At 42.5% G+C, this 23,716-nt stretch overlaps 4 protein-coding genes across 12 annotated transcripts in view; all 4 read right to left on the reverse strand.

Annotated features, from left to right (window-relative positions):
- The window catches only part of camk2d1 (calcium/calmodulin-dependent protein kinase (CaM kinase) II delta 1), a 92,700-nt gene extending 85,942 nt beyond the window's left edge, over positions 1–6,758 (reverse strand). For all 9 annotated transcript variants that reach the window (XM_080792986.1, XM_080792982.1, XM_080792984.1 and 6 more), the window contains exons 1-2: positions 6,326–6,758; positions 3,952–4,046 (exon numbers count right to left, since the gene is read on the reverse strand). In XM_080792986.1, coding sequence (XP_080649112.1) covers positions 3,952–4,046; positions 6,326–6,387 — 157 coding nt within the window. In that variant the 5' untranslated portion in view covers positions 6,388–6,758. The remainder of the gene's footprint in view (positions 1–3,951; positions 4,047–6,325) is intronic.
- Positions 6,759–9,527: 2,769 nt separating this feature from the next.
- On the reverse strand, positions 9,528–12,863 carry LOC308335257 (kinesin-like protein KIF11; the record flags this gene model as incomplete). The annotated part of the gene is made up of 6 exons (XM_080792275.1): positions 9,528–9,652; positions 10,340–10,423; positions 10,910–11,097; positions 11,409–11,628; positions 12,088–12,206; positions 12,662–12,863. 6 exons carry the CDS (start codon positions 12,861–12,863, stop codon positions 9,563–9,565), a joined length of 903 nt encoding a protein of 300 aa, XP_080648401.1. The 3' UTR covers positions 9,528–9,562.
- Positions 12,864–13,084: 221 nt separating this feature from the next.
- On the reverse strand, positions 13,085–14,641 carry LOC308335498 (kinesin-like protein KIF11-A). Its single transcript, XM_080792545.1, has 3 exons — positions 14,589–14,641; positions 13,646–13,801; positions 13,085–13,356 (listed from the first exon to the last, which is right to left on the reverse strand). Exons 1-3 carry the CDS (start codon positions 14,628–14,630, stop codon positions 13,213–13,215), a joined length of 342 nt encoding a protein of 113 aa, XP_080648671.1. The 5' UTR covers positions 14,631–14,641; the 3' UTR covers positions 13,085–13,212.
- On the reverse strand, positions 14,631–22,555 carry LOC308335258 (kinesin-like protein KIF11; the record flags this gene model as incomplete). Its single annotated transcript, XM_080792276.1, has 18 exons — positions 22,292–22,555; positions 20,977–21,109; positions 20,790–20,887; positions 20,396–20,474; positions 19,934–20,119; positions 19,566–19,690; positions 19,366–19,456; positions 19,112–19,257; positions 18,687–18,783; positions 18,194–18,289; positions 17,029–17,117; positions 16,787–16,874; positions 16,327–16,400; positions 16,091–16,205; positions 15,881–15,952; positions 15,365–15,500; positions 14,861–15,033; positions 14,631–14,714 (listed from the first exon to the last, which is right to left on the reverse strand). Coding segments are annotated over exons 1-18 (1,956 nt in total), but the record flags the coding sequence as incomplete, so codon positions are not given.
- Between the last annotated feature and the right edge of the window lie 1,161 nt (positions 22,556–23,716).

The raw sequence follows: 23,716 nt of genomic DNA on the forward strand, positions 1-23,716 counted from the left end.
TAAAAAATAATCCTTCAGAAGCTGTGTTCACGTTCACTCTTCCGTTGAAAATAATAAATAGAATCCAACCTGCTTCCGGTCTCCTAAGAAGGTAGCCACCTACTTCACTGTGCCATTTTTCCAAATGTGTAAATCCAACCTGAATATGGGCGCTAGCCCCTCCTACAGTATGTCCAGCTTTGAGGGTTTGTCAATGAAAGCCATTGACAATGGATGGCCAGCTTTGAGCGTTTGTGTAAACATAAATATTGGATGCCATAGAGCGTCACACCGCCCCCTTTCATGACGACGAGAGGCCCGGAAGAGAATTCCCTATTCATTTGTCGCATAGACATTTCACAAACTATTTATTTAAAGACATTTAAGCCTCGGACAAAGCCAACTCTTGTTGTGACAAATCATGACAATAAACCGGGCCGATCAAATAATTAGCAAGAAGAAAAACTAAAACTAAAAAAAAGTGTACCCTGCCCTATTTTTCTTCTAATTATTTGATCGGCCCAAAACATTGACAAGAGTCCAAGGCTTAAAAGGTCTTTAAATAAATACTTTTTGAAACGTCTATGGGAAAAATTAATTGGGAATTATCTTCCGGGCCTCTCGTCAGGGGCGGGACTGTGACGCTCTATTGTCAATGAATGGTCAGCTTTGAGTGTTTTTGTAAACACAAAGATTGCGTAAACACAGGAAAAGTGAAAAAAGTGAGGACGCAAATTTTGATTGGCCGGAATAAGATGATGATGAATACAATGATAAGAGTGCCCCTCACTTCACACGGGTGTGATTTTTCTGATTGTAAACACATCTGTAAAAATCTATTTGCAACCATAAAACTATTATTCTCCTACTACACACACACACACCCACACCTTTCTCTTTCATTTCCTCTGCCTCGGGGTAATGCAGGCGGAATCCAGCCCAGCCAAGTGATTCATTCAGACAAACCAATCGGAATCTGGCATCATGGCCTCCCCTTCTATAAACATCTTCTCAATCTCTCTCCATCCCTCCCTCTCCCTCTCTCTCTCTCTCTCTCTCTCTCATCACTCTCCTTCCTGCTCCTCAGTATGTTAGCCGGTTGTGCGTCCGCTACTAAGAAGCGAGCGTGGTGGGGCGGGGGGATAATCTCATTCCAGACCGCTCCTCTCACTTTCATTTTCTTGTTACATTTTCTCCAGACAGGAAGAGTTATCTCCCAATGAAAATCTCTCTCTCTCTCTCTCCATTTACAGTCATCAATTGTGCCATTTTATTCACATTATTACGCTTTTACTTACTTAGGTGCACTTAAATAGAACCCGGCATTATTGGGGGCATTGAAAGAACAGTAAGAATTCTCAAAAGTCTGCAGAGGTTGAGTGCTAGGGGGTGAGGTAGAGTCTGAAGAGGTGAGTGCTAGGGGGTGAGGTAGAATCTGACGAGGTGAGTGCTAGGGGGTTTAGGAGGAGGCTGAATATGCGAGTGGCTGCTAGGGGGGGGAGAGGTGGAGTCAATATTCAGACTACAGCCGTTGAGTGTTCAGCTTTTATCCTTGCATCTTCAGGAAAACCGCCCCGCACAATAACATCTTAAGCGATACATTATTGGTCCATTTGTACACTCTAGGAGTTAATTTTACTATGGGAGGCTGCAATGTGCAATCATGTGTGTGTGTGTGTGTGTGTGTGTGTGTGTGTGTGTGTGTGTGTGTGTCATTCTCCCACCCACCCACAATCTGACAGCGGGAGGCCACCTCCCCACACGGCTGCCTTCCACAGAGAGATAATAATGACCATGGAGAGAATAGATGAAAAGAGTGAACAGAAACCGTCTCTCTGTTCTCCGTTACAGCACTTACATGGCCCTGGGACAGAAAACGGGGAAGGACACATCAATATATTTTATTTCCTACCCGGAATTCAAACATGCATCAGAGACATCATTTCTACCGCTCACCCCAAGTGGTGATACCCCTATCGTACTGATGAGCTTGAGGCAGCACGACTTGTGAACCACTGGGGGTTCTCAAAGTGGGGGTCGTTGGGGGGGAAACTGCCATTGGATTGTGGTTACATGTAGTTGCAAGCAACCACAGTGCCAGCCCGCCGTATATGCGAACTACATGACCGCCTAGGATCCCGGGAGTTGCTAGAGGTCCCCCCGAACATGTCCTCAAAGTCATGCATCCAACAAGCTATGAACTGAGCAGATTGGACTTTCCGTTCCAGAGATAATGGCCAAAACATCTTGAAAACGGCCACTTTCGCCGATTTAATTTAACTTTAATAACATGGGCTAGGAATGTCGGACAGCGACAAACTAGATAACAGAGTAAAGTTGCATCCTATTGCAAAGTTGGATCTTTTTGGGAGCAATGCAACCAATGAAACCCTTTTGGGGTTTACAAAAAAACTAAAGAAAATAAAGCCTATATATCCTGTCACGAAGGACATGAAGGCCAACATCAAAGGGTTTATTTAGCAAGTGGTGATATGGGAAAATGAGTCATCAAGTTCCCCTCAGCTTAACGTCACATTCACTCACTGTACAAAGGTAAAGATTATGAGATAGCGAAAGTTTTTGAGACTGGAGCAGTGTGCACTCAAATTGCTCTGACCGGGAAGGGTTGCAAAGTGAAGACAAAAGTACATAATGACCAGTGATGGAAAAGGTATTCACAATCTTTACTCAAGTAAAAGTATCAATACTGCAATGTTAATACTCTGTTACAAGTAAAAGTCCGGAATTCAAAATTGACTTGAGTACAAAAGTATTGGTATGAAAGTACCAAAAGTAGAAAGTACTCATTATGTGTAGAATGTCCCATTTCACAAGTTTTCAAATAAAATGTAGCCTATACAAATCTTTTGAATTGAATGATTGTGAGCTTGTAGATCGTCTATTTTCAAATGGCAGAAATGTATATAGGGCTGAAGTGGTTAATGTATATGCTTAGTTTGTAATAATAATAAAAATCTACAAAGTAACCAACTAGTAACTAAAGTTGTCAAATAACTGTAGTGGAGCAAAAACAGTTGCCTCTGAGATGTAGTGGAGTAGAAGTATTATTGGAAATACTTAAGTAAAGTACAAATACCTCAAAATTGTACTAGTACATGTACCTAGTTACTTTCCACCACTAAAAATTACGTGGGAAGTTGGTGTGGAGATGACTTGAACGAAGAAGGGACCGCTATTCCTCATGCTTGCTGTGGTCAGCAAATTCCCCCCACAATACTGTGTTATCTTATCTCCCACAGCTGCAACAGAGTATGCGTGGTTCCTCCTGGAACTTGGAAGCCTTCGAAAACATGCACAATTCTTTTCACATCTCACACGGAGGTCTCCTTATCAAACTAAAACGTGTACCTAACCACATAGCAAAATCCTGATTGTAAATTTAACCCCAGAGTATAGAAATGTACCCACTCTCAGAGTTCAAACTAACATGTTGACATTTCTTTCCAACAGTTTTTGGAGGACTGTCTAGCCGAAAACATGATTGTAGGAACTCTTGAAAAATTGAGTTGAGAGAGAGAGAGACAGACAGAGACCGTTATTTGATTCAACAGCACAGCATCCCTACTCCAGAGATCACCTACTACTAATATCCATATCCAGGTCGACGAAACCATGTTATTTTTGCTCCGACATAGAATTCCAAATCGAGTTGACGCCCCAGGTTTCCGAGGGGAATAGTTTTGGGGAACACACTCAATCAATAGGCTATAGTACAGCAAACAAGTTCATCCCAGTCTGACGGCAGCTTAGACATGACAACCATAGTTTGAGACCAAGAATAGCTTGAGAACATTGGATTTAATAAAAAAGTGTGAATATTAAATTTGATATTGACATTCAGGCTCTGCTATACATTAGTTCAGCACATTAGCAGAGAACAATGTAAGAGCAGAGATTGAACCAGAACAAGCTTGTCATGGCAGCATCATCCACACATACACAGACACTCACCCCTGGCAGACAGTTTCTTGGTGTTGATGACTTTGGCAGCGTACTCATGGCTGGTGGAGATTTTCATACAGCGCTTCACCACTGAGAATGCACCCCTGTGGGACAAGTACTTATTTGAGATAATCATAAAAAGCAAAACAAATACAATTTCTTCCAATGTTCCAATGTTCATATGACAGAAACACAATTCATTTGTGCATTATGTTCAAATTCGAAACAGGTGGTACGTTCAGCATCCTCCGACGAGCGCATAATCACGTCAGGAAATTTCTTAGCAGAAAGTAGCTAGAAAGAAAGCTCATATCATGTCTATGATGGACTTTTATGAAACAAACGCTTTGCAGATCGAAAGAGGATAATTCAAGATTCCCCTATAGCTGCAATGTTGGTGAGTTTAACGTAATTTAATACAAGAAGAGCAGACATTTCTATTTGGATCAATGGGCTGTCAATGGAGGGTATATTGCAATTCTAGATTCAACCCATTATTAAAAATCACACACGTGTGAAGTGAGGTGCGCTCTTATCATCGTACATCATCATGAATCATCTCATACTGGCCTCAACCTGTTGCCTGTGATTGGTTAGCTGATTTGGTCGTTTACATATTTACATTTTCAAAGTCAATGGCGTTTAATGTTTTGATGTTTAATTTATGTCATATTTAGCAGACATTTGACCTGAATTACCCTTTCATTGTCATTGGCAAATCTTGAGACGTGTGGGGAGTCGGGACAAGATTTAGCAGACATTTGACCTGAATTCTCCTTTCATTGTCAATGGCAAATCTTGAGACATGTGGGGACAAAAGCTGTTTAAAACAAAAAAAAAATCACACTTGTGTGAAGTGAGGGGTGCTCTTATCATACATCACATTTTGTGCTACGCCAATCAAATCAACACAAATGTAATTCCGGCCAATCACATTTCCGTCTTCACTTTTCTGCCCTCACTTTCATCCTCAATGGGTACATCAAGACATAAGCGTCAAGAAAGCCCCTAGTTCAGGTCTCTCTTCCGGGTTTTTAGACAGCTAGTGGAGGGAAAGGCTTCAACTTGCGTCAGCAACAAAAAGTGTCATTTACACCAACCAGCCGTCTAAAAAGTAAAAACCCTATTGATGCTTATGTCTGGGAACAAGCAATACTTTGCTCAGCCAATCAAATCGCTATGGGGTGATCAGCCAATCATCAGCGAATGTTTGTGTTTACACAAACCCTCAAAGCCAGGCCCCTCAAAAATCTAGTGTTGCAAATTGTGGCTAATGTTTGGTTACAATTCAATTCCCAATTAGGCTGAAGAAACTATAGAAGTAGCCTAGTGAAACTAGCAGATCTATACAAGCTCGCACCGCAGCTATTTTAACTGGATTGTGTCCTATAGGCAAACATCTATTTCTGTTTTGGCGTCTTGAGCTAAAAGGTTTGGGGACCAGTGACCACTGATCTAGATTCTAGAAGACCATCATTCCTAATGTATAATTTCCAACACACACACACACACACACACACACACACACACACACACACACACACACACACACACACACAGAGCACTGTGGAATGTCAACTATCCTCCCTAAGGTTGGCTCTAGTCAGAGTGGAAAGGGTTGCAAAACAACTTGAATATTCCTCTCTATGCTACACTGCTGTGCTGACCTTCTGTGTCAACGTTCCACATTAAGTAGTAGGGCTATGGACCAGAGCTACACATTAATTCAAATGTAAGAGCAAGGCTGCTGCTTTTTGCTGCAGGTTTAATGTTTGTTTTTAGTTCAATGTCATCTTATCCCTAACACAAACATTAAATGCCATTAACAATAAAGATAATGTAATGTTTGTTTTGTCAACGTTTGTTTTACATCACTATTACATCACCTAATCAACATGAGTTAGACTTTAATATTAGCGCCCCTCAATTCACACTGGTGTGATTTTTTTTATTTAACATAGGCTACAGTACAAATCCATGATCTGTTGAAAGAAAGGTGCGGTCATGAATGTCACCCATCAAGATGAAAAATTCAGGGTGAAAATGATCATTTAAAAATTAAAATCAATTAAAAAAAATCAATTAAAAAATGACAAGAAATTGTCAAAAGTAGCCAGTGGAAATAGCAGATCTCCAAGCTTAGCCTACAAGGGGTTTGCATAAGATTTTCCTCATTTATGAAATAGCATTTTAAGTGGGGAAAAAAGGTTCCCGCGGTTTGGGTTGTTTTGAAAAATGAAAATAATGATCACCCTCAAATTTTACATGACGAAAACACATTGGTGCTGCTTGAACATTATAACTACACAACCTCACGGAAATTTGTCCGTAACAATACGAATAAGTCCATTGGCAATGATTGACTCCCACATTGAACACTTACTTGCCCAGCTCCTCGTACAGCTGGTATTCATCGGTGAACCTGGTGCAGGTAGTAGTAGCCATGCTGAAGGTGACAGAGGAGAGACTGACTGGAAAAAACCTTTTAGCTGTTTACTCCTTAGAACTCTATGGTTTACTCTCCAGACTGACTCCAAACACGCAGATCCTGTCCCTCAAAGTGGCACTTGTAGCCGCAGAGGGGGGAAAGAAAAGCAGAGCCAAAGATCAATAATCACAGCTGATTGTTCATAAATGCGGTCGGTGACTGCTCGTTTGTTCCCGTAGTAAGGGCTCTCCGTCTCGGACAGGACACTCCCCACCACGTACAGAAGAAGAAACCCTTCTCTTGCTGCTGGAGTTGACGGCTTGTCAGGGACGTCGCGACCTGCTGCTGTATGTTATGCGTTTGTGAGTGAGTGTGCCGCCAGCGTGCGTGCGTGTGTGTGTGGAACTGGAAATCACTTGGTTTGGGTGCGATAGTTTGTTTCCACTATCTAGCGCTTCCTGGTTGGAATATGACCTGCACAACAGTGACCCCTAGCGACAGGTTACGAGTAACGACGCAACAGAGCTCCGTTATTTTATCAACTTTTTTTATAGGCTATAGGCATAATAGGCCTACAGTAATTTCAAGGACGCCCAAAGACCCCCACGTGCAGTGTGTGTGTTATGATTTGTTTTTCTCGACACTGTTAATTCAGAGTTCATTTAACTTTGAGAGAGTGTTGTAACTTGTTGTTTCATCTTTGTTTACCTGGTGTTGGTTGAACCTGGAGAGCTGAAGAGAAACAATATCAAATATGAGCGTGACGGTCACAGAGTACACATGGGGGGCATTAGGAGAGGGGGGGGGGGGGGGGGGGGGTTGGGGGAATTTGAGAGCCACTGCTTTTGGGGGGGGGGGGGTCTTCCATGAAGACCCTGGCAGCTCTCCCTGTTGTCTCTTTGCTGTCTCAAGCCAGCTGAGCAATTATCCCCTCAACATTTCCAGCCTCCCTTATATACCAGACCCACCCACAGTGATTAGTAATTGGACAATCTACTCAAACAAGGTAAACCATGACCCAGTTAGACTAACTATACTATATTACACACTTCCTTAAAGAGTCTGAATTTTTTCCAAGGCATCAAATAAATCACAAAACAAGTGTTAGGAAACAAGAGTATATGATGCTACACACTGAGGTCACACTCAGCCACAGTACCATCTTCATCCTGCTGTCTGCTCGGTGTCTCGGTGTTCATTTATAGGACAGGTATACTCCTCATACGGATCCAATGTGTTAAAGGAGAATTCCATGCTAGAAGGCTTTCTTACCTTTATTTGTAGTTATGTCCCCACCAAAGAGGTCCAGGTGTTATTTTGTGCATTATTGGCTATTTCCCCTAATATAAGTCGTCATGAAATGGGGACGTACCACGGCGCTCTATTGTATGTGTTGGCTCACTGGAAACACACTGCTGCACTAGTGTCCTCGAGTCAGCGCAGGCACACTCTTCCTGGTTTTTAGACAGCTGGTGGATGGAAAATGAAGCTTGCACACAGCTTCCATTTGCCGCGGGAGCAAGTGTTTCCGGGAATCTGGCCGACGCGGCATTCTGCCGCTTAGGTAGAGCTGAATTTACAACCACCAGCTTTCTAAAAACCAGGAAGAGACGCATTCCACGCATGGAAGCCCAAGTGTGCTTACACCCAGTGGGTTGCAAATGGCCCCATACCGGTGTTTAACTCTGAGAGTGTACAGATGGAACCAAATGGATCCATAAAGATAAGGGTCCATTTGGTTCCATATGTACACATTCAAATTCATGGGGTTCCTTGAAATTAAAATGTTTGAGAAACACTAGGTCTATAGACCAAAGAAACAGATCAAGCCTTAATCACTCCGTAACACCTATGAAGGAAGTAGGGAAGGGGCCTGGAAGTAGGAGTAGTAGGAGTTCTTTCCAAAATGGCTGGTGTGCACTTAGTTTCTGATTTGATAACCTTGTCCTAAATAGATTATATGGTGGTGTGTGAACTGCCCAATAAAAGGTTCCTATAATAATTTAAGCTATATTTCCACTCCATTGAGCTTCATACTAGCTGTCACAGCAATACAATAAAAGCGCAAACATTTAATTATGAGTTCTGCAGTTTGCATGTACATTCTAGCCTATTATGCATCATTAAATGTAATCACATTTCTTTTTAGAATCACAACTTTAGGCTTAATGTAATTCCCTATACATTTAATTTATCCCATCTATTTTTATCCATGTCATCATGGTTCGTCCCACAGAGTGTAAGGCAAATGTGTTAGTAAGGGTAGCAAGCTTGATATGTTTGTATAGCCTTTCATATAAAGCTTTTAAAACCAAATTAAATGGTTGGGGCTTTGTTTTCAGTCTCTTTTGGGTACATGAAACCATTGTCGCCACATGGGGGCAGCATCAGGCCTCACTCGGCCAGGCCTATGAAGCCCAATACAGTACATTGGTCATTCGAAAATAGCCGATTTACAAGCTCCCATGGGATCTTGTAGATTGGACATTTAATGTGATGCAGTGTAGGTATGGACTTGTGAGCAATTTCAAAGAGATCTTAAAGTGAAATATATATAAAAACTACCCCAAAGCACCTAAACTATACAGGGGAAAAAAAGCTCAAGCACATGCAAACAGTGAATTACCCGTTTCTGCACATCAGGTGGAAAGCTCATATGTCCCAAACTTGCAGATTCAAAGCATATAGCTAGTGAGCAGAATGTACTTAAGGGGAAGATCTACAAGCTCAGTGTTGTGACACATTTTGAGCTTGTTGAATGACTTTTGGCACCTAGTATGATCAAGCAGCACTTGCCACCTGCCCAGTGGCAAAACTACAATGGCATTGTGCTCGACTGACCAGTAAACTGGCCCGACCAATGAGAATTGTGCAATGAATCTAGAACTAGATACATGAAAGTTTCACATTTTGAAATATAAAACTTATCCATGACAATGGAATTTTCTGAGCAGGATCTGTGCAAGGTATGATTTGTGAACAAGAGTTTGGTAAAGACCAACGGATCAACAGTAGTGGGCTAGTGGCTGAGAATTTGGTTTGATTGTGATTTGAGCTCAAATAAGCTACAAAAAGGATGTATGAAAACGTTTTATTATTTGAAGCAAACAAAAAACACTAAAATGCTAGAAATTAAAATAATGCATTAAAACAGTTGACACGGAACATGAAAAATGGAAAAAGCCAAATGCTTTAATTCTGATGACGTAGCGGCAATTTGGACCTCGGAGTTAGCGTTTCAGTCTTAGCAGGGACTCTCTTCTTCTTCCGTTGCTGGGATGCCTGAAAGGAAAAGGGGGAGATTACTGAAATGAAGCTATAAATTCAGCATTGAATGCAGTCATCCTGAGGTTAATCAGGATAACATTTACAAATACCCACAACCTCTAAAGACAACTTTTGATGGTAGTTTCTCAAACTTCAATTTCAAGGACCCCCACAAAACGTGTACAAGATTTGGTTCCATTTGTACACTCAGTTAGAGACTTGGGGCTCCATTTGTCACCGCTAAACCCCTTATCCATAAACTTTTGCCTTTTACAAAACAAATTTGAATAGTTAAAATGGCCCTACAAGCTCACAATGTAGATTGGCTAGTTGAGCATTGAAAAATGTTTTGCAAAATAGTAAAAAAAAAAGGGCAAAGAAATGTAGAGATAAGGGGTTTAGCGGTGACGAAAATAGAGCCCCTAAGGTATATTCAGACTACAGTTTTAGCTGATAAGGTGACCACCAAATACTAGAACAAAGCTGTGGTGGCAAGTGCTTCACCACTCATCCAAACACGCCTGCTTTTACCCACCACCGTTTCAGCTCACCGCATCACCTAAAACTGTAGTATGAATATGCCCTCATGGTCCATTTGAAATCAGGAAGGGTCCATGGCCTGGACCCAAGAGGGTCTCAGGTTGAGATTAAAATGTTCGACAACCACTGCAAAGAATAATCTTAACGGTTGGTACTACCCACCTTGAAGAAGGGTCCACGGTTGTCGTTGCTGCAGACCAAGTTCTCATCGTTCTCGAACGATTCCGCCGAGACTTCAAGCAAATCCTAGACACCACATTCGATCATTAGAATGCTACCTAGAAGCCAAGGACTATTCCATTTCAGAAGTTCATATATATGCACACAATAAAACACTAAGTTTCTCTGAAACTTAGCCCCCTCCCCCCATCAGTCAACAGTAGATGTTTGTGAGTCCAAGATGGCCAACATGGAATTTGAAGTTACTGAAAACTATCGTGGTAGATGACCAAAATGACAAATGAAAAACCCGTTAACTGCCAATTGTAGGAAGTAATGGGCGATCTAGAGCTCAGAGACAATGGATGATGATTTTGAGATGGGGTCCTTAGCCAAAAACACAACCACTGACATAACATACATTTTAAAGAAAACTGTTCTGCCCTACATAGCCAGAGTGCAGTGACTGCCAGGTAGGTCAAATTAGCCTGCATGTCCAAAGAGGACGTTACTGCATTTTGGCTTTGTAGGGCAGTCAGTTGGCCTCAGGTCTTAATGGGTTGAAGCGTTTACCTGCTCTACTCTGTGTTGTTCAGCCTCCAGCTCTCGTTCTACCTCCAGTGCGTCAGTCGCGGCCTGCAGTTCAATGGTGGCCTGCAGTTCCTCCTGTTGGAGATGCAGGCTCTCCAGTAGCTCAGAGCGCCTGCGAGACTTGACAAGCTCCCTGGGGTACTCAAACTCCCTTCGCTGAGGAGTCATACCTGGAGGACCACAGAGGTTTTGGGGGATCCGTCAGTAAAGGGCCATCACGTTTTGTGAAATATATTTTTGCCCCATTAAAAACAGGGAAAGCATCAGTGTAATTTTTTTATTTCAGTGTCTTGCCATTAAAAGAAAAGAAAAAAAGCAGATACAGTACAAGCTTAGTAGCTTACTGTGCATCACTTTGTGCTGCAAGCATGTACATTTGCCAATTTGAAACATATATAGCAATGTACTAATAATATGAATACTGTAGACTGTAGTCAAACCTGCAATGTGGGCTTGTCAACATGTCTTTGTTGGTTCTTACCAGTAGGGACGTCCTGTCGCAGCTCCTGGTGGAAGTGGTGGAGCAGCTCTTGGGCGCTCTCCACGTGGCTCTGGAGGTCAGCGTGCTGCTGGTCAAACACAGCCTGGTCCTGGGAGACCCGTGTCTGGAGTGAACGCACCGTCTGGGTCACCTTCTCCTGCTGCCCTGTCAGCTGGGCCCTGGTGTCTGGGAGCAATGTGTTGGAGTGGCTCTCCACACGCTGAAAGAAAACATACAAATGTTAAGGCGTCAGTCTACATATAGTCAACCAGAACCAGTTGAAGAAATTGAGGTTTTGATTTTATGGAATTTCTGAAAGCACAGTAAGCTTTGAGAATTCAAAGGGCAGGAGACCATCCCCCCCCCTAGATCAGTGGTTATCAAACCTAATTTCAAGGACCCAGAAGTCAGTGAGTGAAATGGTAAGGGTCCATTTGCCTTGTACACTCAGGGTTAGACCTGCAAGGGTCCATTTGGAAACCCCACCTTGAGAACCACTGTCCTAGATTAGTTTATACACTGGTACAGGAAGGGTACTCTGTATCGACCGATATTAAAAATGGTCTGTTATATCATCCCCCCCCACTTGCATGTCAACCTGTGATCAAGAGATCATTACAGGTTACAGACGACGTGTCGCAGGGCCAAATCACATGTCTCATCTGCTTTGTCATTTTACCTCTTGGAGTGCCAGATTGGCAGCAGAGTTCTGCCCAAGGAGGGCCATCTGTTCTTGGGCTTGGTTTTGGACCCTCTCCTGAGCTCTGGAGCAGTGATTGCCGTTGCGTTCTCCGAGACCTGTTGGGGTGCACAGGCACGACAGAAGTGAACAAACACTCTGGCACTTTAAAGAGAAAATGTATGTTTAGGTCAGGATATGAATTTTATCCAATCAGATAACTCTAGGGAAAATAAACGCCATTAAATTGAAGCTGATAAGTCTCTCCCCTTTCAAGATGAAATTGGCAACTTAATTCCCACTGAATTTAGTATTCTAAATTGTTCACATACTGCCCTACTTGATCATACTACAGCATCACACAAGCAAAGCATCAAAAACTGTTTGAACTTGTATGTCAGCTACTTTTCTGAATCTATAACAGGACATGAGGTTTCCACCCGGCAGATATATAGAAACATACATTTAGTTATCTCCAGAAAGCATATGTAGGATTTAGGAGTTAATTTTTTTATCGGACTGAGGTATAAAAACTATAAATGGTTACGATGAGCACACCAGTCAAAAGTCCTACCAGTGAGGGAGCGGTGCAGGAGCGAGCAGTAGCCGGTACTCTCCTCCAGGGCCTCGTCAGACACCTGGGCAGTGCAGCGGATAGCGTTGGTCAGGGAGGAGACGGTGGAGGACAGGTCGTCTGCCTGGACCGCTACGCTCTTCTCCGCTTCACTGCAACATCTGGACAGAGGGTCGATTGCGTTTGGATTGATAATAAGCATGGCATCCAGTGGTTGCCAAACATTTACAGCTCAAGACAAGACTCAAGAAGTCTTCCCGGGACCAAAGAGTGAAAATGGCCATCAACAGGCTCACAAACGAAGCATGTGAGCTTTTAGATCTGCCTTGAGTTTTTTTTTAATTAATTTATGGAAATATTTAAACTAGATGAAATTGCTGTAATAGATGAAAAGTTGTGATTATCATTTGTTGAATAATCATTTTGTACATCTTTTGAAAAAAAAAAAAGAAGGGAAAAGGTTGCTCATTTCAATATATTTCCAGGAATTTCATGACCGTGGAAACCCTGTGTAGTGCGATTGTATGGTTGGAGTGAAGGTAGTGGTCTACTCACGTTGAAATTGCTTCCTTCATGCTTAGCACAGGTGCCTGTAGACCTCTGCTGGCTGTAGCCAGACCGCCAAAGCGGGTCTTGTTGTTAATAGCCATCAGGCTGAGCTGGCTTTGGAGACAGTGGATCATTTGATCCATCTCCTGTTGGTAGCAGAACAAGGGCTTCATTTACAAATAGATACCAATACCAGTTTCTTTCCCGATAATTAGTCCCATAACTTGCATATCGGTTAGGCTTACAATTAGGAAAATATTCAGTTTGGAGTTATGTAGAGGTTAAGTTTAGGGGTTGGGGTTTGAGTAATGCCCGATTTAACTTGGCTGTAGACCGGTGTTAAGCGCCTTTAGAGTAAAAAAGGCTCAAAAAGGCATTCATAGAAAATGAGTTAGGTTAAAAAAAAGGGGGCATTAGAAAATGTGTGTGGCATACCTGCTGTTGGGTTTCTGACTCTTGTTGGATCCGTTGAGACAGACTGTCATGTTCGGCCTCCAATGAACAGAGAGCATCCAGGGAGGATGTCCTCAGCTCAGCCAGTGCCTGAACATGACTGGTCAGAAACATATTGACCTCCTTCATTGCCTCCACCTGATTGGATGACAGGGAGTAAAGCCAGACATCAAGTGAGTGCAGTAATCACTGTGCATTTAGTAAATATAATAGCTCAGTGGTTCTCAAAGTAGGGTTTGGGGACCCAGAGGAGTGGGGTTCTACAGTCAGCCAAATGATTTAGCTGTTGTATGGCCAATTAAAATGCGATGGACCAATTGAATGTTCTCAAAATCCACTACTTTAATGTAACTATTATGGTGCTGCCGAATCTTTTAGAATAAAGGCGCTACAGTGCCAAGCAGATAATATTTTATTGGGATAACGGCTGCCTTCCCTTTAGGCAAAAAGAAAATACATGAAGCTAAATCCATTCCATTACTACAATGCGCCAGTAAGTGAACTCTTTAGACTCGTTAACATTGTGAGGTGGTGCATGATGCAGTCAGAAATGAGTCTAGTCATAAGCGTTTGAATCAATCTGCACAGAGGCAGCGTAGATTCCATAAAGTAAATTGTGCGCTCAGGCAAGCGAAACAGGTCGGGAGCAAGCGGCTGCAGTTTACCCCCTAAAAAAATATATATTTTAGTGTTCCCATTTTATTGATTAAAAAAAAGACCTTAAGACATCGCCACACACGCCGCGGTTTTATTTGATAAAATGTGGACACGTCCTGGGCATCAGAATTGTTAAGACCAATCCTGTATGGTGGTCCCTAAAAGACAAAAAAAGTCCATAGCAAAATACATTCTTCAATTTGGGGGTGCTTGACATGAAGTTTAAGAACCACTGACACATTGGTAAATGTAATTGCATCATACGGACCTTGTCAGCCTGGGCTCTGTGGTCTTCCACGGTCTTCCTCATGGCCTCATTCAGCATTCCGATGGCTGCCACACTGGGAAGAAGGGAGCCGGCAAGAGCCTCCTGAAGGTCCTGCTTGAACTCCTCCTAATACACACAGCAGATATGAAGACCAACTTCCAAGAAATTACACTAGACCATCTACATTCTACATGGTCACAAACGCATCACGACGTGTTTATGAGCTGCCTTCTGTCAAAATGGTGATTAATGGCGACGATTAAGGTCCTCACCTGCAGCTCCAGCAGGCCTTCTCTGTTCTGCAGACACAGCGCCTCCTGCTGGTGGACTTTGTCCTGGAAACCAGCCACACCCTGGGCCACCAGCTGTGTGACTCCTCCCATGAAGGACTCCATGGTGGCCACAGCGGTACGCATCGCCTCCTCGTTGAACGACAGCACTGCGTCTATGGAGGGATGATGGGTTAAAGCTAAATAAAACCTCATGACTGGCCAGGTCCTAAAGTGCGATTTGTGAGTCAGTGGGGGAAGCAGCCCCCATGCACAATAGCAGCTTCCTAAATTACAGCATGTACAATTATGTGTTCCTGCCATCTACATAGTGCTAACCAAGTGAAGAAATCACAGGCCTTGGATATTCTGCACAATGAGTACTTTTAGTACACTTGGATGCCAATACCTTTACTCAAGTACATTGTTTTCGGCTATACTTTTAACAGAGGGAGCATTGCTAAAATATTGCAGAAGTAAAACATTATTCCACCGCTTTAAACTCACCCATGGAAGAGGTGTAGCTGGCCAGCGTGCTGCGGTGCTTGGATGCCTGCTGGCAGACACTGCCCTCCATGTCACTGAGCACATGGTCCATCCTCTGGCTGAAACTCTGGTGGACAGTAGTGTTCTGTTGGTCCACCTGGAGTTTAAAAAGCAGACCGTTACTGGACTGCCTTACCTTAGCAACCCAATGAAATCAGTTACACTTTCTTGACTTAAATGCATGCTTGACGTTCCATCCACAGAACATGTATATATCGTCAGTCACCTTGTGTGTTCAGGAAATGGACAAAATAAGCGCATTTACCAATGTAGTTCTTAATCACAAGCTTGTTTACTTTTATTTGATTTATAAAACCCAGCGAAATCTTAATTATCCAGGCCACCGCTAATATATGATACTGGCTAATTTTGTCACTTGTGTATAGCCATTATTTTACAAAATATAGAATAAATGTTTGGTCCTACAGCAACGATATGAAGTAACAGAACGTGTGAAAGCAAAGAATTGAATAGCACCTTGTTCTTCCTGTCCAGCTTGTCATGGAGACCAGACACATGGCTGGTGCTGATGTGGGCTGTATTCAGGAGCTGGAGATAAGACAACCCATCAGATTAAGGTAGTGATGAGACTAGTTCAGCTTCCTCACAGGGCAGGGTGCAATTAACCCGACAACCCATGGGGTTCTGCCCAACAGCAACAATATATTATTTTGTTTTAATCCTCACCTGGTCAGCAGTGCTATACAGCTTCTCCTGGGTGAAGGTTAGGTCAGAGCAGATGAACTGCTCCTCTGTTAGGTGTTGTGCGGTTTCCTCGAAGGCCTTTGTGGTCTCATCTAGCCTGTAAACAGAAAACCAGGACACTTATTACTTTCAAGTACTGCATCCCTCCCACCACCACTCTGGTCAGCTTCTTTTTGAACTAAGGTGGTGCACATGTGTAGTAAATAGTTGTAATGAACCTGTGGTCTCGCTCTTCCAGCTGGACAGTGCGCTGCTCCAGTTGGCTCTGGCTGTCGGTGAAGAGCTCCATCACCTGGGGAGAGGAAATGGACCCAATGAGTGGCTATAGCATTGACACAAGGAGAACGTTCATGGTCTGGGCAATTAAATGAGAAAAGACAGGAGTAGATCAATATAGATTCTGTCCAAATAAATACACATGTCAAAAAGCCTTGTATTCATTGTTTTGTTTTCACTGCAAGCAAATAATTTGATGGTATGGGGTTGGAGATTAGACTCACATTGACCCAGTCATCAAATTATTGACTTGGAGATGAGACAAACTGTGAATTCAAGTCTGGTGTGTATAAAAGTTTGAATATGCACTTACAAATGCCAGCTGATTACAGTAGTTGGGCAAGTAATATGTTGCGTTAAGATTCCTAGTTAATCAACTTGTGGTGCAAAACTGTAACATACCTTCTTCAGCTCCTCCTCTGCAGCAGAGATCTTTTCCAAATATACAGCTATAGTCCCGTCCTGGGAGGTGATCTGCTCTGTCATGTGGCTGTAACACAAGGAGTAAAAATATGAAATGGGGGAGGGGGGGGTGTAAATTGAGCTACAAAGTCATCAGGAATGGTGAAACGGGCAGAAGTTGCATTAAATATTTTTCACACGTTTGGATAGGCATCCAATGTTGTATTCCCCCAGTGCCATACCTGTAGTTCTCAGTGGACAAGTACACCCCATTCTTGTCTCGAGCGGCAGTCAGGTCACGCTTCAAGCGCTCAATTTCCTCGGTGTATTCCTTGAGTGGGGGTGAGAATGGAGTCCACATATAAGATGACTGACATTCAGCTTTGTGCGTTTGTCAAAAACAGATGGTGAATCTGTACAGTCTACTACAGTGTATAGTTTTAAAGGTAAGACAACTTTGGTAGAAGTTTGGGTTGTGTAGTTACCTAGCCATGATGAAACTCCAATGTGGACAAGTCAAAATTGCTCCAGTGATTAGAAGTTGATAATTTAAAATATGCTCCTCATTGACTTACATTGCATGCTGAAACAGCTCTCAAAGTCACTCTTTTAGTACATACCAAACAAGTTTATGCAGACAATTATATATCACCAAAAGAAAATGTATAACTGTTGATTTTGCCTTTTTTTATTAAAACAGACTGGATCTGGAACATCAAAACATTTTCATAAAAATGTTAACTTCCTGTTTTTTACCATGTTGTCTGAATCAACTTTGTGTTTGTTGATTTACTAAAAGTGTGATTTTGAGAGCCGTTTCAGCATATGAGGAGCATATTTTGAATCATTGGAGCATTTTTCTTGTCCACATTTGGAGTTACATCACGGCAGGGTAACAACTTTGTTTTTTTCAACCAAGGGTCATGTTTTAGGTTCTTATTAGAGAAAGTAAAAGATGAGTGTTAATTTGTTCATTTGCTTCTTTCGTTTTAGCGATTTTAGCAATTTACAGGGGGCGGGGGCATTTGAACATTTTACAAATTATAGCGATTCTTTTTTTACCAGTCCTACTAGACTCCAGGAAATTACATCTGCCGACAAAAAAATCACAGGATCTACTGAATGTTAAGGTAGAGTACTGGGGGGGGGGGGGGGGAGGATGATACAGTGTGTCAAATAAGCTCAATGTCAGTTTGACACGTCGCCCTTCACATTCAGTAGATCACTAGAACCCGTGATCTTGTGGCCAGATGTAAATTTATGAGGTCTAGTAAATAAATTAATCTCTCAAAAAAGAAATGAAGACTCATCTTTTACTTGCTCTAATAAAAAAACATGAACCTTTGTTGAAAAAAAAAACTGTTGTCCCAAGGCAAAATTCCTAACGTGACTTGTTTCTCCATGTACCTTTATGAGCATTGACTTGGTCATCTTCTGGTTAATCTCTGGCTTATTCATGATGTTCTTGGCTCTGCTGGCGTACTCCAAGGTGCTCAATGTCTCCTACACAGCACAGACAACGCAGCACCAACGTCAACATAGTCTAACCCATAAAAGGATTGAAACTTTTGAAAGGCATCAACCATTACAATCCAGTAGCTACCTCTGTGTCTCATTAGTTTGCTATACATGTAAGCACATTATTTGAATATTTAGGTCAGGTTTTAGGAGTTTATACAATCAGTATCAAGTCTAAATGGGCTAAATTAACTGTAAATCTTATATTGGGACGCACACACAGATCCGACACACCACAGGTCTGACATACTGAAATCACCCGTCGCGCCGGACAAATTGGACAATGAGTTTGTCAGACATGCGTCGCCACTTGCTATATAATTTTTGACCAAATCACACAAATCGGGAAATAGTGTACAAAAATAAATTCTGATGAACACACCTCCAAGTTGCAGGAAGATGGAGACACCGTGGCGATGATCGACGTCTTGGTCCGTCCCCCAAGAGAGTCTTGAAGGATCCTCGTCAACTTCGACTCCCTGTAGAACATTAAGATCATGTCAGGAGATTACCTTGGTAGTACCATTTACTAGTGCTGCAAACGAATATTCCATATTTGAAGGAATATTCAAATATAAAAAAATGAAAGAATAGACAACGGTTCGAATTTAAAAAAAAAATGCTGTGAGAGCTCTCGCAAGACTGAGCCATTTAACTTTCAACGGCTGGTCTCACGAGATCACAGAATCGTCAGTCATGGGCAGAAGGGAGAAGTCTCCCCACAAGCTTTACTTAACGTACAACGTTTTTTTTTTTTTTTGCTGCGCACCTAAAGAACCACTGCCGTACAACACAACCACAGTTTACCTATAAGGGACGTGAGGTCTCTTCTCCACCAAGGCCGTGATCACTCTGCCGAGCGTCAGCAGAGACTGGTTTATGTTGCCTGCTTCACGGGCACGTTTGTCCTGTGCCCCCGAGCGGCCGATGTTTTCACTGCCCGCAAGATCAACCTAAAGACATGGGGACAGGTTGAGTTGTGGTCCACTGGAGCTCAGCAGGTCTCACTGAGCCAACAAGGCATTTATACATTTTTACAACTTTTAGTAGTGTTAGTTTACCAGGTTAAGCTTTCCAATCTTCACCAACTCTTCTCCTTCCAGGGTGATCTCCTTCATGATAATGGTGATTGAGAACACCGAGTGGGATCGACTGGGATCGAGAAATGTTACCATGAATACAAACAAGGTAATTGAAGAGGCTTGCTAATACTAGTGTGTATATCATAGATGTATATATATTTATTTTTTCTGTTGAATACCTGGAATAGGCATTCATGAGTGTGGCAGCAGTCTTCCTCTTGGCAGAGCCTCTCTCAAGGATGGAATAAACTTCATTCTTATTGTGGACTGTGATCTCCTCCAGACCTTTAACGACCACGCCACGCTGACAAATACACAGCTAATTAGTCACTTACAAAAATAATAATAACCCATCGTTTACTGACAGCATGCACATGGCTGCAAGGATGTTGACCCTTTAATAATTTTGGAAATATCCGATTGTCCCCTTACGCACGATGGTCGATCGTGGGGAAAAACCTAATCGGAGAACTTCTAGAATTTCACACAAACTACCCAGCTTTAGCACTCTATAGCCACAGTAAAACAGTACTTCAGAGACCGTTACCTTTTTGCCTGGGTCATCGAAGAGGTTGAGCTTTTCGCCAACATCATCTCCAGGACTCAGCAGGTCAAACAGCTCCTCGTTATAGATCTCCAGGAGGGACACTTTGACAGAGAACTCTGAGCCACTCTCCGACAGCTTTTCGAAGATCTGATGCAGCGTCCTGGGGATTATCCCAGCCAGTGGATCCTGAAATCAAACACAAGGTTGTGGAACACCAGTACGATGAGTTTTGCCCATTTGGCAGATATTAACTTAACTGCACCCAAATGAACATGATTGCACTGTGCACATGCATTTGTGTGACTGATTTAGTATCCATCAATGGAAAACTGAAAGCAGACAAAACCTCAGTCCAAAAGGAATATTTTTTTTAATCACCATGTTCACTTCATAATGCAGCTTGTAACTGCCCGAACAATGCCCTGCAGTACTTTGGTTGTGTGAAAAAGTTGAAAAACTTACCTCCTCCCAAGTGACCTGCAGATCTGGGCTTCGTTCGCCTTCCATGGTGAAGGTTTTGCCGGTCCCAGTCTGTCCATAGCTGACCAATCACAACAAATATACATCAGCCACGGATCATGTACTGTGCCATTTTGAACAGTTAGTTAAATACTAATTATTTAACTAGTTAAATTAAATACTAAAATAAAGAATTTGGTTTAATTTGGATACGATGTTCAGAAAAGGGTAAAAAGTGGACATTTTAAACAGTCGCGTCCATGGGCCAGCCGGAGGGAGTAATAATCCCAATCCCATAACCCTAGACTAGGCAGGCGACAGCAACTGTTGGTTACTGCTGCACCACTACACATCCTAAAGTGGCTACAACACAAGTTTAGTGCAAATGCTTGCTTACGCAAAGACTGTGCAATTGTAGCCCATGATGACCTCGTCAAGAATCGGGCACACTACGCTCCGGTAGACGTCGATCTGTTTTGCTGCGGGACCAAAGACCTAAGAGACGATTGAGGGGAAACGTTGTAATGGAACAAACATTTGAAATGTGGAATCAGTTGTGCATGTATTTTTTAAAGCCTGCTCACCATATCAAAGGTGTAGGCCTTTCTGGCTGTTGCCCTGTCATTGACCCCACCAGACTTGACAATCACCTCCCTTCTGCTGGGCTCACAGTTGACTACATTGTGGGTGCCCTTGCTCTCTGCTGCACTGAAGGGCCTGAAAACACAAGGATAAGTGACTCAAGTTAGTGGCACAACATACACATTTACTTAAGTACTGTACTTGTACTTTGCTTGAGCATTACCAATACATCTCAATGATCCAAACATTGTACTTTTACTCTACCTCATTTGACAGTCACAGCTGTAGTTACTATTCATTTTGTGGATTTGGATTACAAAACTAACATTAAGGCCATTTCTTGAAAATATCAAATCTACAAGCTCACAATACATCGCGGCGCATTGTGAGCCGTCCCGTTAAAACACTGGGGTGAAAAAAAGAAAAAGAAGAAGTTTGAGACAACCGTTAATCTGCTTTGTTTTTGCGAAGCCTGTGCTGAAATTTACACGTAGGGCTCGTTCCCGATGTGAAAGTTAGATTCGGCGCGGCTGACAAAAAAAGATCAGATGTTTAAGTAAAATAAAGAATTTGGTTTAATTTGGATAAGATGTTGAGATTCAGAAAAGTACAAATTAGACATTTTAAAAGGTCGCGTCCAGGGCCAGCCGGAGGGCGTAATAATCACAAGTTCAACCATGGACTCAAACAAACCACAACAGTGGAAGTGCAAGTACAAATTGCCCTGGACCAAGGCTATCGGAGATGTATTTTATAGAGTCTGAACCATATGAAATACATCCGACAGTAGGGCTTTCCGTGGTTTAGTGTAGCTTAGCTCGGGTCCGTTGCAAATGTAACGGCATATGGAGCTATGGACCAGAGCTAGGTGTAGTTTAGCAGCTTAAACACTCATCAGTCCCTCGCATGTCAAGATTTTCATACATTTTCGAAAATATCCAACCTACAAGCTCAACGCTATTTTGTAAGCATATTTGGGGATTGCTTGACCAACAAAAGCTGCATGTAGACGAGGCGTTTGCGCCAGTGGTGTAAAGACTAACCAATTACATTTACTCAAGTACAATTTTGAGGCATTTCGACAGCCTTCTACTTTGGGTACTTTAATACAAGTTTGTACTTTTACTCCTGCATTTCTGCCTTTTACTTGCAATATTAATTCTACATTGCTTCAAGAACATGCAAGTACCACCACTGGTCTACAGGGGCACCGCACAAAACGCGCCCACCCACAACCAACCAACCAACCAACAGAAATCAGTGGGGTAAACAATTACAATAAACACAAGCGTTAGCATAGTAATGAAAGTAAAATACCTGCATCTGACGACAACCTGAACGTTCTTCCCCTGCTGCTTGTCCTCTCGTTTCATGCTCGTGTTTGATGCCATTTTTGCTACAAGCAGGAACACACTACAAACACTAACTTTCCACGTAAAAACTCGACGTTTAAAAAAAAGACAGACGATTAAGACAGTAAAAGACACGGATAAAAGTGGTCCAAGTGTGTTTGTGGCCGAGTTTTGTCCTCGAAATCGTTCAAACGGCGAACTTACAACACAAAATAACGTTGAGAACGCCCGTCCGTTGCATGTGTGGTCTCAAGCCAGCTGAGCAATTATCCCCTCAACATTTCCAGCCTCCCTTATATACCAGACCCACCCACACAGTGATTAGTAATTGGACAATCTACTCAAACAAGGTAAACCATGACCCAGTTAGACTAACTATACTATATTACACACTTCCTTAAAGAGTCTGAATTTTTTCCAAGGCATCAAATAAATCACAAAACAAGTGTTAGGAAACAAGAGTATATGATGCTACACACTGAGGTCACACTCAGCCACAGTACCATCTTCATCCTGCTGTCTGCTCGGTGTCTCGGTGTTCATTTATAGGACAGGTATACTCCTCATACGGATCCAATGTGTTAAAGGAGAATTCCATGCTAGAAGGCTTTCTTACCTTTATTTGTAGTTATGTCCCCACCAAAGAGGTCCAGGTGTTATTTTGTGCATTATTGGCTATTTCCCCTAATATAAGTCGTCATGAAATGGGGACGTACCACGGCGCTCTATTGTATGTGTTGGCTCACTGGAAACACACTGCTGCACTAGTGTCCTCGAGTCAGCGCAGGCACACAAATTCAGCTCTACCTAAGCGGCAGAATGCCGCGTCGGCCAGATTCCCGGAAACACTTGCTCCCGCGGCAAATGGAAGCTGTGTGCAAGCTTCATTTTCCATCCACCAGCTGTCTAAAAACCAGGAAGAGACGCATTCCACGCATGGAAGCCCAAGTGTGCTTACACCCAGTGGGTTGCAAATGGCCCCATACCGGTGTTTAACTCTGAGAGTGTACAGATGGAACCAAATGGATCCATAAAGATAAGGGTCCATTTGGTTCCATATGTACACATTCAGATTCATGGGGTTCCTTGAAATTAAAATGTTTGAGAAACACTAGGTCTATAGACCAAAGAAACAGATCAAGCCTTAATCACTCCGTAACACCTATGAAGGGAAGGGGCCTGGAAGTAGGAGTAGTAGGAGTTCTTTCCAAAATGGCTGGTGTGCACTTAGTTTCTGATTTGATAACCTTGTCCTAAATAGATTATATGGTGGTGTGTGAACTGCCCAATAAAAGGTTCCTATAATAATTTAAGCTATATTTCCACTCCATTGAGCTTCATACTAGCTGTCACAGCAATACAATAAAAGTGCAAACATTTAATTATGAGT

This window comes from Protomyctophum bolini (assembly GCF_963924005.1).
Source record: "Protomyctophum bolini genome assembly, chromosome: 20".
NCBI classification, from domain to species: domain Eukaryota; kingdom Metazoa; phylum Chordata; class Actinopteri; order Myctophiformes; family Myctophidae; genus Protomyctophum; species Protomyctophum bolini.

Excerpts from the sequence above, each read along its gene's own strand:
- LOC308335498 (XM_080792545.1), bottom strand. The coding sequence starts at position 14,630 with ATGAGGAAGACCGTGGAAGACCACAGAGCCCAGGCTGACAAG. Across the intron at positions 13,802-14,588 it reads ACAGAGCCCAGGCTGACAAG|GTGGAGGCAATGAAGGAGGT; the intron begins GTCCGTATGATG and ends TCATCCAATCAG. Across the intron at positions 13,357-13,645 it reads AGTCAGAAACCCAACAGCAG|GAGATGGATCAAATGATCCA; the intron begins GTATGCCACACA and ends TGCTACCAACAG.